The 19,482-nt window shown below is 42.0% G+C and overlaps 2 protein-coding genes across 2 annotated transcripts; both read right to left on the bottom strand.

Moving 5' to 3' along the window:
* Window positions 1-412: 412 nt before the first annotated feature.
* On the bottom strand, window positions 413-9,804 carry ntd5 (ntl-dependent gene 5; the record flags this gene model as incomplete). The annotated part of the gene is made up of 8 exons (XM_079227285.1): window positions 413-929; window positions 1,053-1,250; window positions 1,498-1,680; window positions 2,553-2,629; window positions 3,944-4,070; window positions 7,838-8,029; window positions 8,401-8,535; window positions 9,738-9,804. The coding sequence occupies 8 exons, from the start codon at window positions 9,802-9,804 to the stop codon at window positions 847-849; spliced, it is 1,062 nt and encodes a 353-aa protein (XP_079083411.1). The 3' UTR covers window positions 413-846.
* A 932-nt stretch (window positions 9,805-10,736) lies between these two features.
* On the bottom strand, window positions 10,737-19,076 carry dbpb (D site albumin promoter binding protein b; the record flags this gene model as incomplete). Its single annotated transcript, XM_079228179.1, has 4 exons — window positions 10,737-13,146; window positions 14,129-14,379; window positions 17,701-18,201; window positions 18,887-19,076. The coding sequence occupies 4 exons, from the start codon at window positions 19,074-19,076 to the stop codon at window positions 12,931-12,933; spliced, it is 1,158 nt and encodes a 385-aa protein (XP_079084305.1). The 3' UTR covers window positions 10,737-12,930.
* Between the last annotated feature and the right edge of the window lie 406 nt (window positions 19,077-19,482).

Here is a 19,482-nt window from a genome sequence, read left to right on the forward strand (position 1 = left end):
TGAGGACAAACTTTCCCGGCGCTGCTGTCAGAGCCAGCGGAGGACCCGTCGGACGCTGTTTCGATACATTTAAAACTGTATTTTAAACTCTACTCCACCCATACACTCGCTGCATAGGGACTGGCTTACCCGTGCTGTGGATATTTCCGGAGGACCAAATATGACTGTGCAGTGTAAAAGGGTGATGCTGCGAATGCCGAGGGAGGGAGGGGTCAAGGGGAGTTGCTATGGTGTCGCAGCCTACCGGGTCCGACCAGTAGCCATGTTCAGCCTATGAGTATACGGTTGAACCTGCAGCCTGCAGAGAAAGGCTCTCTGTGTGCGACACGGGAGGCAAGAGGAGGAAGGAGGACCTGAACTCACACTGGACGACTTTATGTGTCATGTACACTGAAGAAAGTCAGGGAGCAAACCGATTTGACATTACTTTATTTCACATCAATAAAAACTTACAAGCCTCAAGACTTGATGCGTCAACAGAGGAAAAGAAAAATCACACAGTGAAATATCACAGAGTCGAGCCGTTATGAGTTATTAAGCTACGTGAGCAAGCATAAGTGATATAGCATGTATTCATGCATTATAAATACATCCTCACGTGGATGCATCGGCTCAAGCTGGAGGAGGCTCAAGGTAATACTTCAGGGGTTTGCAGATTATAATTAGTTTGATAGTATGCAGGAGAGAAGGACAAAGGCCACGAGCACTGTTCAAACCTGTGAAGCCACAAGCACAGGAGCCACACATATGTCAGCGTCTAACTCAGATAGTTTAAGGGTGATGCTGAGTGTCAGAAGGCGTTCATATTGAGACACAGTGCCCTGAGTGTTGGACGGGTCAAGGTCTTCACTCCACATCATTCGGCTCGCACGCTTCAATCTCTGAGACCAGCCGGTGAGGGAAGAGTTTGAACTGCAACCATGTGGGCTCTGAAGAACAAAGACAAGGTGCAACGATCAATAATGTGAATCAAACCCCCTCATGTTATTGTGACTGACATGCTGAAACAGATCCAGAAACCGGAAGGCCTGTGTGGGAGGTCCAGGATTTACCAAGGTAGCAGGCTGGTGGCTGCAGCTTTCCATCAAAGCAGGCCTGGGTTGCAGTGAAGCTGCACTGCTTACTAGGGTGTATGCAGTAGAACTTCACATTTTCCCCGTGAGGAACCACGGCATCCGTAACGTCAAAAGGCCAGCGCTTCACTCCGCCGACCACCACGCGGCTTCGCTCAGCAGGGATGAGACAGCGAGCTGTGAGAAACATCAACAAGGTATGAAAGTATGAGAAACATCAAATACCAAAAGGCTGTGTCGATTCTTGTATGTGGACGCTTGTTAGTATCAAGGACAATGTATATGTGTATTATGCACATTGTATTAGCATTGTTTTTGAAGGTGCAAGACGTTTTGTATTGGCTTGAATACATCCTTATTTAAAACTATTTAAACTTGTCAAAATCATCCTTTTTTTTCTGTGGGGCATTAAAACATTCCTCACCTCTGCAGTAAGGCGGTGATGCACTCCAGCTGCCATTCGACAGGCAGGTGACTTTCTGGGATCCATCCAGCAGGAAGTTCTTTTTACAGAGGTAGTGGATGTCAAAGCCAACTTCATATTCAGTCTTCTGCACAGCCACCACGTAGCCCTGCTCCACCTCTGGAGGAGGCTGGCAGTACACTTCTAAGAGAGGAGCAGATTATCAGTCTGCTTATTCAGGGAATGCACCAATCTTTCCAACATTTATTAGAGAGCCCCAGATTGACTGGTTTTAAAGTTAATGGTGCTTGATACGAGAATGGGAGCTAACGGCGCTAACAGTGCAAAAACTGGCAGAGCTAACAGTGTTACCGGAGGGGAAACCGCCACTTCTGCGATGACAACGTCCTTCAGGACGGCGTTAACAGCCAAAAGCACGTGTGACGAACTCGGCTTTGTCGACAAAGCAAGGAGAAGCTTGGATAACAACACACTCGGAGGGAGAGCAACGTCCTCTCTGCTCAGGTCGAGACTGCTCCACTATATCTTTACATAGTAAATAGTTGTTTGCAGCTTTATTAATGGTCTGCATCCTGTATATTGCACCTTTTAAACCGGACTCTTAAAACTGCAACAATGCCTCTGCAAAAATGTCCTTGTTTCTTCCCTTATCTTTACTTGCTTTCAACAGCAGGCCATGCAATGCCAGGTCTAGCCACAAGATGGCAGAAAAGAACTATGGAACAGAGCAGTAGGTATTGAAAGGCGAACACTTGATGGGGTTTGTGTGGTTCTGTCTGTCTTCTTTAATTCACTCTTCTTCTTTTTTGTTGCATATCTGCACCAACACGTGAACGTAATGCACACAACAAATACATGAGCATCCCTACAAAGTCAACAGTCTCTCCGTCCATTCACTCACACATCAACCAGTGATCTCTCTTGTCTTGCTAACCTTGAAAGATGCCCACGCGTACCTGCTCACACACACACACACACACACACACACACACACACACACACACACACACACACACACGCACACACACGACTAGGGCAAGGTACAGTGCGCTTACTTTTACAGATGGGGTGAGGATACTGCCAGGTCTGATTATCCTGACAGAAATTTTCACTGCTCCCCACTATATCGGCCCTGCAGGAGAGAAGAGAGACAGTGATAGAGACAGTTGGCAGATGGTTTCTTTTTTACACTCTGTCTATCTCTTTCAGAGTGTCTGAATTTTGTGCATAGTTCTGGCTGACACATCCACTCTGGCTCATCTTATCCTGTAGATGAGTCAGTGTGTAAAGGGAAGTCAATACAAGATAGACTGTAATGACCTAGTTAGCTCAATGGAGAGATTGTCAGCTGGGAGATCAAAATGAATTCCCTGCCATTCATCGCTGATCACTAAACATTCCCCAACACCTCTCCCACAGCTGTGGAAAGTAGCTAAGTACATTTACTCAAATACTGGACATCTTTCTCACAATTTAGGGATGCTTTAGTTGAGTATTTCCATTTCATGATACTTCATACCTCCACTCCTTTACTTTTACGTTGCTGCATTTATCTGGCAGCTATAGTTACTAGTTACTTTTCAGATTAGGACTTTCCATAAAAAAAACACAACATATGATACACTTATAAAATACAGCATAGTGTTAAAGCTTAAACCAGAGGTTCTGAACTGAATTGGCTTGTGACCTCATACAATAAAACAGGCTCCTAGATAGGCCCAAAGAAGTAACATGATTAAATATTTCTCCATAAAAGCAAAGATTGTAGAAAAGATTAAAAATGTATTACAGATTTGTGTAATTAGTTTTTTCTTCTTTCCTACAACATTAATCATCTCACAAGTCTTGAGATTTATCTTGTGAGCCTTTGAATGGGGCTGGACAATAGGTCAGGATTCACTGGACTGAAGTGCTGAACTGTGTGTATATATATATATATATATATATATATATATATATATATATATATATATATATATATATATATATATATATATACATATATACATATATATATATATATATATATATATATATATATATATATATATACATATATATATATATATGCTCCACCCCAACCGGCTACAGCAGAAATATTCTGCATATCCATAAATACCTCAGTATTAACTGTACATTTTTCTGCAGAATGAGTACTTTTATGTGTTTGTTATTACTTTAGGTACATTTAGCTCATAATGCACTTTTATTTAAGTAGGATTTAAAATGGAAGTATTTTTTTATGTTGTATTGGTACGTTTACTTTAAAGCAGGACTTCTTCCACCACAGCTGTCCTGTAATCAAGCCATCCCTCCGCTTCATGCCTCATCTTCACACTCCATCCCCGTCTTCTCACTTCCTCCATTTGTACCTTCGAATCATTTTAGGTTTTCATAGCCTCTGCCCACGCACTCGCTTAACCTCCCATCATCCCCCATCTCTCACCCAGACAAGCAGGTGTAGCGGATAGAAGTTCCTGCTGTGGCGTCGCCCTGGATGCTGAAGGTGTTGATGATCTCTTCAGCCAGAGGGCAGGTTTGGGCAGCAGCAGGTTCTTCAGGCGACGGAGTCTCTGGTGGTCAAAGAAGAACAAAAGGTTGAAGACTGTTTTGGCAAGTCTGTTGCTTCAGTGAAAGTACGGCTAAAAATACTTCAGCACTAGTACTGGTCCTGCATTAAAGAAAAAATATCACAAGCCAGCCGAAAAAACAGCCAGACCAGCCCTCAGTTACTTTTATGTAATGTTTTCATCAGAGAGGATGCATCTCTTCATAGCAGCGGAGGAATGTGCCTCAGTACATCAACTGCAGTGCTGTACGAAAGTACAATTTTGAGGTACTTTACTTTGCTTGAGTATATCCAAATTAATCAAATAAAATTAATAATTGTAATACTTTTACATTTTCTTAACTTCTCCTACAGTTCAGTACGTTTGATTCCACATGTTGTTACAGATTAATACCAAACGGTATGTAATTATTAAAGCTACTTCTGCACTAAAAATAAATAAAAATGCTGCTTAATGCACTCGTCAAAATTATTTCAATAATAAATTTAAGTAACACTTTACTTTAAATCCCTCTATTTAGCATGTGATAAGCAGATATAATGACATTTTAAGTGTTTTCATAAGGCTGCATGCTATATATCATAAAAACGGTGTCTTACTATATTATCATTCATTATCTGTTTATACACCAGTTTCCCCTTATGGGCACGCACCAGAGGAATAATAGCTGGTGACATTTATATATTACTTGCAGTGGAGTACTTTCACATTGTCGTATTACTACTTTTACTCAGTAAAGGATCTGAATAATTACTGCCACTGCCCTGTAGCGACAATGATGTGTGTAAAGGTCCCGAGAGAGAACACTCAGTGTGCATTTAATGTGCATTTAATGTGCATTTGTGATTCAAAGACGTAAACACAATCCAATAAATGTCCTTGACTACCAACACCAGAGCAGAAAACACATCAGAATCAGCTTGTAACTGATCGGTGTGGATGTGATCTTGCATTAGTGAGGAAAGAAGGCCTCATATGACCCGTATTACCAGGGTTTCTATTTATTTTGTAAAACACAGAGGCATTACACTCCATGTCTTGTTCTATTTAAGTTGAAATAACCCTTCTTAGGTAATAAATCAAAGTGCGATGAGCAGGTGAAGCTCACAGCTATATATCTGTGATTGTATAACACCTGGCACTGCTCATTCCTGGATGTTTGAGTGTCTCACGCTTGTGGAAATATAAATATCAAGAGTGGTGCTTGGAGAGAGGCTGCAGCGACCCGAGCTCCATCAAGCGCGGGGTTTCGGAGCTGAACACGGCTTTGAAAGGAAGAGGCAGCTCTTGCCTGAGGGCTGTCTTAGGTATCTGAAACCGAGAAACGTTAATATAAGAATGTAAAGGGACCTATGGGAGAGGGAGAGTTACGAGTCTTGTTTGGCTGCGGATGAGAGCCTGAAGCTCAATTCTGTTTTCACATATCGCCCTTCTCCTGCCTCTTCTACTGCTGCCACCTACACAAGCTGCTGCACCAAACTGCTATGAAGCAGGTATATCAAATTCATCTTTAAAAAAATTACAAAACAGGGATTTTTGAAAGATCCGCAACGTTAAATCCACAACAATCTGATTGAGCCCAAAGATATAAAAGGTTTGTGTTTTTACTTGTGTATTTCTCCCACACACACACACACATATACACACACACATACACACACACACACACACACACACACACACACACACACACACACACACACACACACACACACACACACAGATGCAGCACGCATCACAAACTAAATAGCCTCGGGCTGCATGCTTGTCCTTGGCTCCCATTGTAGAGAGAGACCTTATCAGAGGCCTCAGATGGAAGAGGATGAGAGGAGAGAGAGATGAGAGGAAAAGAGGACGAGAGAAGAGAGCAGAGGAGAGCAGAGCAGGGAACAGAAAGGCCTGGAGCAGCGTGAGCAAGAGAGCTCTCTGACTCTCCTGACTGTGATCTGTCGCCCACACACACACACACACACACACACACACACACACACACACACGCACACACACACACACACACACACACACAAACACACACACACACACTCTCTTACACATGTGCAATCCGCCCCCCCACACACATACACATCTAATGTATACAGAAAGAAATATACCTCTCTACCGCTCTCCCATAAACACACACACACACACTCACAGCAGACGCACATTCACACTCGCTCTGTGCCACTTTGACAGTGATCGGCCGCCCACTGCCTCTCAACAGGCATGAAGGAGCTCGACTCACACTCTAACACACATGCAAAGGACACACACAATACAAACGCTCTCACACGTTCAAAACCCACCTACCTTCTGCCTGTCTCTCAGCAGGAGGATATACTCTACGAGAAAGAGAGAGCTGAGACTCGTATCCTTATTTAACATCTTTGAAAAGATAAAAAATCATGAGGGTGAGACCCAGCTGGGTTGAGGATTCCGAAGAAAACATATTTACTGTCACTCCATGGTGTTTGACTAATGCAGGACTCAGACCTACGGAGCTTAGATTGTTTTTTATCAGAGATGTCAGGTTGACAGAAGCAATAAGCGAGAACTGTGTGTTGATGAGATTAGTCGAGATACTCAGAAGTATCGATGCTATACTTCGTGTACCGCTGTGCAGCCTCACGGCAGTCACAAGGTTGCTGAGCGTTACAACACATCCTGCCTTTTGAGGGCCACTAATTCAGATGTATCTATTCTTTGTTCTATATTTAGAGTTAAACACTATTGAACCACATGATTATCTCAGGGCTTGGGTTGTAAATTAACTTTCAGACACTTTCAGACACTGGAGGTCCTTTGTGTCCTTTTGCCAGCTAGGCTTTTGTTTAAATGTGTTGACCTCTCTGTTCGGCCCCTTTGGCCGACATAAGTGCATCTTTAAATAAAAGCTGGTCACGTGTCCGTTTTAGGTCAATTAAAAGATTGCACAAGATCTCGAGCCAACACAAGAGTGAAACTTATAATGAATCTATAGTCTTAGATTTCTATTGAAACTGTGATCAAGATGTTGTGATTCATCTTGATATAAATCATTTGGATTTTTGTATTGTTTTGGCTCATTCATTATAGTAAAGTATATTTAGTTTAGTTCATAGTCTAAAACTGAATTCACCTTACAGTCTATGTGTAGACTAGATGATATAACATGGTCCACAGAATGAACAAACATAGTTTCATACACATGTATATAGAAACATAAAATCTAGATGACTGGAGTGGTGTACATACAAGCACCTACACACTCCTACACACACCTACACACACACATGCATGTGTATCCATATGATCTTCATAAACAGACAGGATTGTTCAGCTTTCCTCTCCTCTTTAAATTATCAACAGTTCATCTATAAAATCCTCCTACAGCCAATATGAACAACTGAAGCTCTAGTTGCTATGGTGATGAGGAGAATAGGTCCCAGTTGTGCAATGTCTCGGCCGACACAACTACAGACGGGTTTAATTTCTGAATGTCTCTCTCTCTCTCTCTATATCTCTCTCTCTCTTTCTCTCTCTCTCTCTCTCTCTCTGTCTGACTGCCTTGCATAAACACTAAATCACAATAAAAGCTACGTTTAATCCTCGCCCCCATCATGGACCTAAACACATGAACTGTATACATGCAGTTTAACTACAGCTTTGGTGAAAGAACAGAGACAATATTACACTTGAGAAAGTAACAAATGCCACAGTAACATCTTTATGAATTCATTGTTGTAAAAGACACAAAGCGAGAAAGAACATGTTTCTGTCGAACTCAAACCCACCTGTGCAGATGGGCTCGTCCCCACTCCATTGTCGGTCACCTTGACAACGGCGAATAGTGGCATCCAAGCCATTGGGCAACGCAAATCCTGGCTTGCAGCGCACTTCGAGCAGGGCGGAGAAGGAGTGAGTGGGAGAGAGGAGGCGAGCCTCTGAGTTCTCACTGTGGGGCAGAGGCCAGGGACAAGTCCGACCTGAGGAGAGAAGACGATCCAGAGGGAAGACAGACAACCTCAGAATGAGCTGGGTTGTTAAAAGGGCACTGATGAGGATGTATAACTAGATTAATGTGTTTCACAATGCACACTTTTACAACGCACACGCAGAACATAAAGCTCGGGTTCAACACTGCTGACACTTTGAGGCCAGATTTTGTGCACGATCAAGACTTTTATTTCCCAGGAAAACAAACACAGATGTATGTTGGCACAGCTGCGTTTAGACACACACACACACACACACACACACACACACACACACACACACACACACACACACACACACACACACACACATACAGTGTTCACAGTGACAACTGAAGACACACATGCATACAAATAGTTACCTGGAGCCACACAGCTGAAACCACACTGGCCGTCACACAGGCACTGGCGCTTGTTGCCGCAGTCTCGGTCGACTTTGCAGGTCCGAGGACACGTCCTCCTGCTCTCCTCTCCCAGAAGTCTATCCGGACACAACCCTGTTGTGATACCACACACACAACATCACAGTGATTGTCCTTTTGTTTGCTTTCATGGCCCCCTCGTAAAAAATGCAAACGCTAAGGGCCAATTTTGTTGGCCAACTCGGCTTTGTTTTTTTCTGTTTGAAGGAACGGGAATTCACTGTGGGTGGCCGGGCAAACATTTGCCACCCAGGTTGACAGATGAATAAGTGTTTACATGGCACGCTTTATTGCACTTTGCCATTCAGCTATCTTGTTGTTTTTTTCCAGGAAAGTGAGTGTTCTGTACTTCTGGGAAATGTTGTTTGTGTGTTTTATCAATTGAGTAATTTTGTCAAAAATGTAACTCATAATTGGACACAATCAGTGTATAGGAGTGATCTGTAACCCCTCCTCATTTCCCTCCCTTCTCCATATGCATTCCATCATATACCATAAAACCTAATTCCCCACTTATATTACATTGCAACGTTGCCAACATCGACACACCCTCAAAGTCCAGAACATTTGAGGGGGAGAGAAGGGGGAAAGGGGTGAGTCAGACAGGGTTCCCCATTATTCATTTCTTAGAATGAAAACATGTGTGCTACTGTATTCACTCTGCCCAAACCCTGTGACCACACACACACATGTGCTGTGCTAATGCACACATGAACAACCCAGAATAGCATGGACATGGTGTACAGTACCCACATGTAGCAGCTATGATATTCGAAACATAAAAAGTTACTGCACATCATGCAACTGGAGTTGTGGAAGCCCGAGATTCCCCTTTGAGGGTCTGTGAAAGACACAGATCAGGGATCCCGTAATTAATAAACAACTAAAACAAAAAACGCAGAAAACATACTTAAAGGAATTACAGGACTTATGTATTGTAGGGTATTGAAAATCCAAACTATTAAATGTTTCTAATTCATCAGAAACATTATCAATTCAACAAACTTCTTTTCAATCAGTGCACTACAATCATCATCCAAACCATCCAAAATGCCTTATTTAGTCCATCGCATTTTTAAAGTGCAACTATTTCACTGATTATTGCCCAGTCCCAAGCCCTGACCTGATTGATCAACATTCAAATACAATTTGCAGAGCAACAAAGCAAAAAAGAGGAAAGTCCAGAGTATTTAGTGATCGTCCAGCTGTGTTCATAGTGTCTGCTCGGGCTCAGTGCTCTCCCAGGTGTGAGTGGCGGCTGCAGTCAGAGGGCTTACCTGATTCCTGCAGGGACACCGCTCCAGTTAGAGCCCAAAGGGACAGCAGCAGCAGGGCACAGTCCATCCTTAAGCCAGGCCTCAGACGATATGAGGGAGGGACATGCAGACACAGCATTTTAAAGAAGGGGGAACAAAGGGTGGGGAGGCGGGGTGGTTACTACTAGGAGCACACATCTGGTTTGCGTTGAGGAGGAGAGAATTGGGGAAAATTCCAGACTGAAGGACCTTTCACCCATTTCAGTTGAATTATCATATAAAGGGTCTGATATGTACACACACAAACACACCCCCACACACACAATAAACAAGGAATGCTAACAGTCGAGGAAGTTGATGGACTTCTATCTGATTTCATCAAGGCAGCGTTTGCTTTCCTACACATCCAACATCGCAGCCGGTTGTGACTATCTTCAAGTCTTTAATTGATGTGTACTCCATACACACTTATTTTGAATGAATACCCTCTTCACAATTAAGTAGTGTAACTCTATTAGATCATTCTGATTTGATAAACACTAAGTGCATTTATTTGAAGGGAAAGGGGTATTTTAATTGTATTTCATATTTATTCTCATTTATATCTCCCTCAGATCTTTGTTGTTGACAGGCTTGTTTGGTTCGGTTTAGATTATTTTACAGAAAGTAAAGAAGAGGTAAAAATTAGACACCAAAGTATGGTTTACATTTAGTTCTACATTGTAATTTACAAGTATAAATGTTATCTTCAAGGGAAGGAGTGTTGCATTTGTTAGGCAATGCTTTGCCCTTCAAAGGAATTCCCACAATGTGAACAAACAGGGAGTATATCAAAACAAGTCTGCGGACTTTTCACCACATATTATAGTCGGCTTATTAAGCTTAAGTTGATAAATTAAGTAGTAGTCCTAAAATGTGAGGAATGCAGGCACACGAGGCTAAAGAGACTTCCACAGAAGAAGCTTTAACAGCAACAAAAAAAATAAAAGTGTGATGAAACAGCGGAGCCAAGCAAAGCAGTAGTGAATGAGAACAATCTTTTATTGGTGTTTTTGGAAAAATCTTGACTACATCCAAATAACCAGCACCGAGTGGGCTGGACACCATGGACACCACTGATGCAGCAGGGCAGTTGTAGTTCAAGTCACTAAAAGATTCACCAACCACATATGTGAGGATATTAGAGACTAAATCCTGTTGGGAGAGCAAACAATCACTGATTGAGGTGATAAAGGCTGAAATAAACCGACAAGGAGCATATTGATAGTGTGCATAGTCCGTACACCGCCGGGGAACAGAAGAGGTCGTCACAAAAGGTAAAGTAAGTCTGCATGAATATCATGTTCAAGTTATTGAGCCACACGTTTGGAATCCACGGTGGCAGTAGGGTCCGCAGTAGAAGTGAGTAATGTCTGGAGGTCTGAGACGGGATGCAAATAGCAGAGTGAGGGTTTTGTTTTTTTCATTTGAATAGTCTTTCTGAGGAACAATGAAGATCAAAAGGAGTTTCAAGGTGCAACAGATCACGTTCATCCAAAGAAAGAAAATCATTCAATAATATAGAACAGCAACGACAAGAGGGATAATCATCATAATCATAACAATAATAATACCAGTAATGGTAACTATTCATCATGGTCATTAAGGGGATTAAAATCACACTCTATCACTAGTCATCCTTCCCCAGGAACATAACATAGTGTACCATGATCCATGTGTAGGTGTTGTGGATACACAGAGATTTTTTTAGATACAGTAAAAAGTAAAGAGTAATAAAAGGAGTAAACAGTAAGGAAGGAGCAGTATTGAAAAAAGCACTAAATAGCAACAAGCTTTGTGGATCAATATAGGAAATTTTGGCTTTTATTTCTCCCAGAAATCTGAGAAATTAACACCATTCCACTCAATGGGGGTATTGAACCCATCTCCTGGAATACATCAAATACACAAAATAGTATAGGCCTATCCAATATACAACAACATGTCTCCCCCCCCTCCATAACAATGCTAATCAAAGTGTGTTCATAAAGTACAGTAAAGTAACGATGTGCGTTTTACTGGGAAGATTGATTAATATTTTAGAATACAATACAACACTGAGATTTAACTACTCTATGTACCACTGAGGTACACGAGAGACATGGGGACAAAATGTTATGGGAAAAGTTTGCACATAACTGTGAGGGGATTGGCTGTAAGTGAGAGCGGACAGAAATAGAGCAGTTGGATATAGAAACAGGAAGAGAAACGTCCCAAGAATTCAAAAGAGAGGATCAAGAGGGAGCAGAGTTACCCGGGGCATCACAACAGGCTTTCACCAGCTTCGGTGAGATACGACGAGACACCAGAGTAGATTTAAAGCACTCAGCCGGGATAGAGAAAATAGATAGAGTAAAAGATAAAAGTATGGACTTGTGAAAGATGTACCAATCGCATAAAGTTAAGCTCAAAGTACAAAGAAATAATATTGCTGAGAATCTCAGGTTAATAATACAAATTTACAAAAGGATGATGTTGTTCAATTAAAGCAGAACGCACACGACTGTTGGAGTCTCCTCTTGTCTCTCCTCTCGTCTCTCTCCAGCACGCCCATTCCCAGCGACAGAAACATAACAGGAAGAAAATTAAGTGCTTGAATAAAATCCACAAAAATGTTGAACTATACGATTATAAGATAATTTTTGCTCTCTATATTACAATTGTTACATGCGTCCTCGCCCCTGCTGCTGAATCCTGACTGTAATAATCAAGTCGAAAAATACCCATCGATGGCTGACCACCTTAAACATCTCCTGACTCATCTATAATAAAAAGGATATTTACCATAGCTTTCTCCCGTCTCTATGTAGAAAATGTACAAAATTATTCTCCAAATTTGCTCTCCCTCTAATTTTTCTTAAGTATTATAAAAATATACAATTCTCCAATAACAAAACTCTTAAAAGTCACATCTTTTCATCTGTTAAATTATTCTCTCCATCTTTCACTTTTAAGAGTTGACACCTCAACAAAACAAGACACCTGAGCTTCAATACGCAAATCTTCCCCTTGTCTTTTACATTCATCATCATCATAATCATCATCATTATCATCATCATCATCATCATCATTTTTCCTGACCCCATTCTGTCCATCGTGCAACCCCAAAAATTCAGAGTCTTAAATTTAATCCAGCTTGTGTTCCTCCTCTTTCTGATTTCGCTCCACGTCTTCATCACTGGTCAGCGAGGCGGTTCTCGTATTTACTAAGGATGTTGCGACAGCGGCCCAGTTCCTTCCGGATCTCGGCCACTTCCTGTCGGAGGGCGGCGTTCTCTCTCTCCAGGTAGGCAGCACGCACAGATATTTGGTTCTCCTTAAAACGGCGAGCATCTCGGGAACGCTTTGCTGCTTCATTGTTTTTATACCTCCTGGTCCAGTACTTCTCATCCTAACAGAGGAGGAAAAATAGAACACTTTGATTATTAATCTGCCAGTTTGATCCTATCATTTAATTTACCTTGTTTGATCAGAGAATGAAGGAATGACTATGTAGTGGTACTTCAATAGAATAATCAATGAATGGTCAGACGTGTTTCTTAAGAAGCGTGCAGTATTCTTGTGCAGCCATCTCCTCCTGTTTTTGGTCATGTGGGTGTTTAGCCATGAATGAGCGTGGAACATGTTTCTTTCACATGTTCATCCTCAGAAGTTGGTCAGAACTGGGTTTTGTTGATGTTATTTTGATTTTGTAAATTCTATTTTGTTGCTCTTTTGTTACTAACCTGCTTCTTTGATGCTCTTAGTGCAAAATATTAGCCAAGACTATGTGCCTATTTTTAATTAAAGGTTTCTCAAGTAAGTCATTTCTGCTCTTATGTAATTAATTCAATGATGAATACCTGAGAATTAGAACTATAACAATTGTTATGGATTGTTATGTTGTTTTCAATCGAGGAAAAAAGTTGGTTCTAGTTTCTCAAATGTGAGGATTTGCTTCTTTGCTCTTTGATATATCATTATACATTAATTATGCTTGGGTTTTGGATTGTTGGTAGGACAAAATAAGCATTTCGACATTGAAAAGAAAAGAACCAAGTAGAAGAGAATAGAGACCTGTTGGTGCGTGCGTCTGCAGTATTTATTGATGTGTGTATCCTGCAAATATGGATACAGATTTTATTATCCATTTTATGTTATGCATGTATTCAATTTCTGATTATATTTTATATTATTTGTATTGTATTTATGAATTTGATTGTATTTTTCATTTCTTTCCGTGTTTTAATGTGCAAGGCACTTTGGGCTGCAGTTCTTGTGTTAAACTGTACTATAAAAATAATGTATTCATTTTTTGTAATTACTTTTCTCTCAAGGTGCAAACAGATCACCACGGATCTGAATGTGCAGTGAAGTCTTCAAACTGCACTCACCTTCAAGCCCTCAGGCACCAGGATCTTTCGGGCCTTCTTGATCATCGGCTGTGGCTTGAGCTCCTCTTCACTGAAGGAGTGCCTCCTGGGGTCGTAGTTCGGCTGGTTAGACATATCCATGTCCGAAGAATCCATGTCGTACATGCCGATCCCATCTGGACCGCTGTCCGTGGGCGTCAGCAGAGGTGGACAGGAGGACGAGGAGGAAGAAGAGGGGGACTCACAGGAGTCGTTCATACTGGTCTGACTCCCTGCAATCAAAGAGAAGAACAACCTTGTTTTATTTGCTTTTCGCTGATATACATCTCTCCTGAAATCAATAATATTGTCAAACTTCAACGGAGCAGCTGATGACAGCGGCCTACTAAGACAGCAGTAAAAACACATGCAACATTACATCATGATGACCACCAGGTGGAAACAGAGAGCTACTTTCTTCCTGTTATAAACAACAAACAACATTCCTTCGCCCTTAACTTATTCCAAAGAACTGAGGAGGTTTTTCAAACAGCTTTCGTGGACAGTTAGGTTTTCAGAGACACGGTTGTTTTTTGAGAATATTCTGGAGATTTAACCTGAAAATACAGACAATTACATAATATAATACATCTTATTTTTAGCATAGAGATAAACAGATACATAGGAGCTATACGTTGTTGTAGTGAGAGATACTGTCAATGACAAGCTCTGGCTGTTCCATTATATACTTTTGAATAATTGTATCTTTTTATCTTTTATATAGAGTACTGCACCCTAGGTTAGATCAAAGAATCACTGATATACATATGATTTATTACACACAAGCAAACTGTCATAATATAATAAAACCATAACTCAAATCTGTCATTGTGTGTACTACTGCTGAAACAAAAGAGTTACTATGGTCTTGATGTTGCTGGTGATCCTCTGTACAGTGGAAACCAGTGCTTTGACAAACTGACACATAACTATAACTATAACCACAACCACGTGAATTATATCAATTACACTGGTGCATGATATTGGCTATTATTATTAATCAATACTCCAAATGCTAGCAAACTAAATTAAACATCCAGAACTTAATAGCAAAAGATCAATCTAAAAGTGGAAATGTTATGTAACGTTCTCCCCTCCCCTCAAAACCAGTTCCTTTAAGTGGGGCCAGTATAGGGCTATACCTCAACCCACCCCCTTTAAGGCCCAATGCACCTCATTCAAACTGACTTTCCTTCCCTATAAGAGCCCACATCCCCCATTGGCTGTTCCTATATCTCACAGGGGCATGTGTTAACCTAAAGATTGATCTTATAAGTTCAACTATTAACAAAAACAACCCTTAAATTGTTTCACTACTGTTACATTATATGACCAACACCGAGAACTTAAGTCAGCATTGTTATCTCACTCCACAGCACTGCAGCCTGACAAGAGACCACAATCTTAACAAAAACCGGTGTGCCTATAATTCCACAAAGCTGACAGTTAATGTCTTACGATGTGGAAACAAACAGTACCTGGTTTACAAAAAAGTACAAAATCTGGTTTTAAGGGCAAAATAACTACATTTACAGGCTGTTTGTATGCTGGGGGAAAATAAAACCATCGCCATGTGTTGCCACCTGTTAAACACGCTATCTGTAGATCTGTAATACATGAGCAGCTCTCTCATGACTAATGGCTGTAGAATGGCCTCGTATTATGAGGGCATGTTTTCAAACCAGGTGTTCCCTCATGATGTTCCCATGTTCCACAATGACAGCAAAACAAATTAAAGAGCGCTTTCACAGGCACCAAGATGAAGTCAAGCATGTCCCAGAACACATAATCAGCGGGTCTAAACAAACACTGCAACCCAGTGCCACAGAGGCCAGACATTATGCACGTTTTCCTCTGTCTAAACCAGAAGAGTGTAATGATTTATGCTGCATAACCCCGACAGCAGGAACTAGTCAGAGCAACCGCCTGGTGTAATGTTTTGTTGGAGTGAAAACGTGCAAACCCTCAGCCTGAGGGTACATGGTTGCCTTTCCCAGCTTTTTTAAAAGCTCTGGAACAAAGCCTTTACAAAGTTGTTTTGGCGCATTCAATGTCCACGCGTTTCTACCTCGAGAGAACAGGAGACTTTCGCTTTTTAAGAAATAGTCAAATATGTGACTGCACACAGCTCGGCACTTGTACAAAAGCATTCCTGAGGCGGAAGGCCCGGGGCTGTTGTGAAGGCCAACAGTCGCTCTACTGCTGCTTGGGTACCTTACATAGTCATAGGTTGTTAGGTGTTGCTCCGTTCAATATTTATGAAGCAGCTGTTTGTTGGGCACCTTTATGATGCTGCCGAAGCTACAATACAGCTTCTTAAGTTTCAAGCTTCGGGAATTATTCACTCAACTTCAAATATATTATATTAATATTATACTATATATATATTTCTCCCCTTTTAATTAATTATGCTAATGTTCTATTCTGTTTTGTAGTTGGAATCTCAAACAGTTTCAAGATTTGAACATTTAGGGATTGTCGAACCAAATGCATGAGACTTTATCATGCAATATAAATGCATTATCAGAGTCTATAAACATGTACTTTGTCACTTAAATGTTCTGTGTCAACATCCCATACAGCATAAAATTCTCCTCTGGGATATCAGTGCACCTAATGTCATTCATCTGTGATCAGATGTCCCCGTTTGAAGTCCAGCAGCACAGGGAGACTCTTCCTGTTGCTCTGCATGTCCCGCCTCCTGTTGGCTCCTCCCCCGCGTCTGCTGGCCCCGCCTCTGTTCTCTCACTCCAGCACTCACAGCCTCGGCACGTGTACCGACGCGCACACATGGCTGTGGCGTGTGAAGTGGGGAGAGATTTAAAGACACGCAACCGCAAAGACTCCACACTCTCTCTCTCTCTCTCTCTCTCTCTCTCTCTCTCTCTCTTTTAGTACTGTTTTGACCCTGCTGCACATTTATAATGGGCTGGGTCTGAATGCTGATTGTGTTGTACACTGCAGTACACAGATCACATGCCAAACTAAACCAAACCTTCTTGTGAAATTGACTCATCAAATAGCTCAAGACTTTCTTTCTTTCAAATATTCCACCTTTCTTTGTCTCTTTTCTCCACAGCTCCCTCGCCTAACTTTTAGCACTGTATCGTACTACAAACATGTCCCACATTGTTCGGCAGACATTTCTACTTTCTGCGTTTTCTCATTCAAGTTGACTTTGCGTGTCGAGCCATGTGACTGTATCTCCTGCCTTCAGTTTGACCCCAGAGGTCAGGACAAAAATGCTTGGTCACCAATGTGTTTGTTGTAAACGTAGAGTGCTGAATCACAAGCCTGTGGGAACATCAGAAGCGCTCCATATAACCTTCATCACATATCAACCATTATTAATTGTGGGGTCTACTCGTCTCATATCAGGGGACAATTTGTCTCTTTTAGCTTCTCAACTCTGCAAAGTTTGCAGAACCCTCTTCCATGATATTGAGGTTTTGAGTTGATAAGGAGAAACATAAAAAAAAAAAACGAACTGTCCTTGGTCACTTTTTACTCTCTGCTTCAGCTAAGAACAAAACGGTCCATGTAAGTGAACTCACCATGCAAACAGTCATTTCCACCTCCAAGGCTCTGCGGCTGAGCCACCTCCAAACCAATGAGCGATGGGGAGGAAGGAGGCGATGAAGATGAAGACCCAGGTGGGGATGAGGGCGGTAGGCACTGGGAGCTCTGGTTGGGCACAGCTGACTGGGAGCTCTGTGAGGGGATCTTGGCTGAACTGGAGCTGTTGTTATTATGCATGCTGCCCATTCCATTTTCGGTCAGAAACTCCTCCAAGTCCATGTACTGAAGCTGGAAGAGGCCCCCATCTGCAGGCAGGGTGCGATCCCACAAGAGGGGCCCCAAGAACTGGTTGAAGGTTCCTCCTCCATTTCCACCACTACCTGCACCGCCACTTCCTCCTCCACTTCCTCCTCCACTTCCTCCTCCTCCACTTCCTCCTCCACTGCCATTACTGTTAGTACTGTTGCCTATTCCACTGCCATTCCTCATGGGGCACACTCCCATGGAGTCCTCATCAACGTCCAGCCTCTCTTTGTCTACCAAAGATAAGAGAACACATTGAACACAAGATTATTAAGAACAACTTTCAGGACACAAGAGAGTTCTTTCACAGAGAGGTTTTCTGGAGACATTTTAGTCAGTGGATGCTTACATCAACTCAACATGAAGGTGTATTCATGAGATGCACTTCTGCAAAAATCTCCCTTTTATCCTATGTCCCACACACAAGTACACACTCGCAGATGGACCAGATGGTACCCGAATTGCAGCATTAAGCAAGAGCCAAAACCAATTTGTTGTCATAACACATACATAAGCTCCTGAACAAATCTCACAATACTTGAAGGCACGTTTAGGAAACTGCACAGCATTACAGCTAAACCAAAACGTGTTAGCGCTCATTGTAATCTGGATCCTAATTTGAAGGCACAGCGGGGATTACAATCCAGGTGAATACTCATCATGGTCATGGAAGAGTCATTGTGAATGTCTGCGTGATGGTGCATCACATTTTTTGTGCAAGGAAATAAGTTGAATGCAATGTTTGTTATATAATAATGTTAAATATTTGTATTGTAATAACTGCACCAGTGGGTGGAACAGAGGGGCATGATTTATGCATGCTCTGTTTGGACATATTGGACATGTGCTTGTGCTGGACGTTCAACACAAACATCACTGTCACATAGTATCAGTTGATCAAAGGAGAGAGGGTCTCACCTTTTGCATCACATGGGGGTTTTAAACGTTGGTCTCCCTTCGTGGGGTGCTGCAGGAGGGATTTAAGACCTGCCATGGAGTTGAGTTGCGTCCCTGTGAGGGAGCCTGCAGGCTGGGTACAACTTCCAAACTGTGGGCTTGTGCCAGCTGGGAGGTCGGGGTTCGGAAGCTGGGAGAGCTGCCTGGACATCCTGGGCCAGATGGGGTCGTAGAAAGATAGACCTGCTGGGGGCACTTGAAGGGGCGTGGCCAACTGACCGGAGAGCCAACCAATAGGAAGAGGATGCTGGATGACTGCGCGCGTGTGTGTGTGTGTGTGTGTGTGTGTGTGTGTGTGTGTGTGTGTGTGTGTGTGTGTGTGTGTGTGTGTGTGTGTGCAGGAGGGAGGTACGGGGGTGGAGAAAGAGAGAGAGAGAGATAGTTTTGAGAAGAGTCCGTGCAGAATAAAGCAACCATTGTAATGCAATTACAAGTATTAGCATAGAATTAATGACGCAGATTAATCATACTTTGATCACTTAAATGTAGCTACCTTTCACTTGAGGTTGTGCAGAGTTCCTTATCTCCTTGCAGAAATATTTTCATCGAAATATTCC

This window comes from Taurulus bubalis (assembly GCF_910589615.1).
Source record: "Taurulus bubalis genome assembly, chromosome: 12".
Lineage (NCBI taxonomy): Eukaryota > Metazoa > Chordata > Actinopteri > Perciformes > Cottidae > Taurulus > Taurulus bubalis.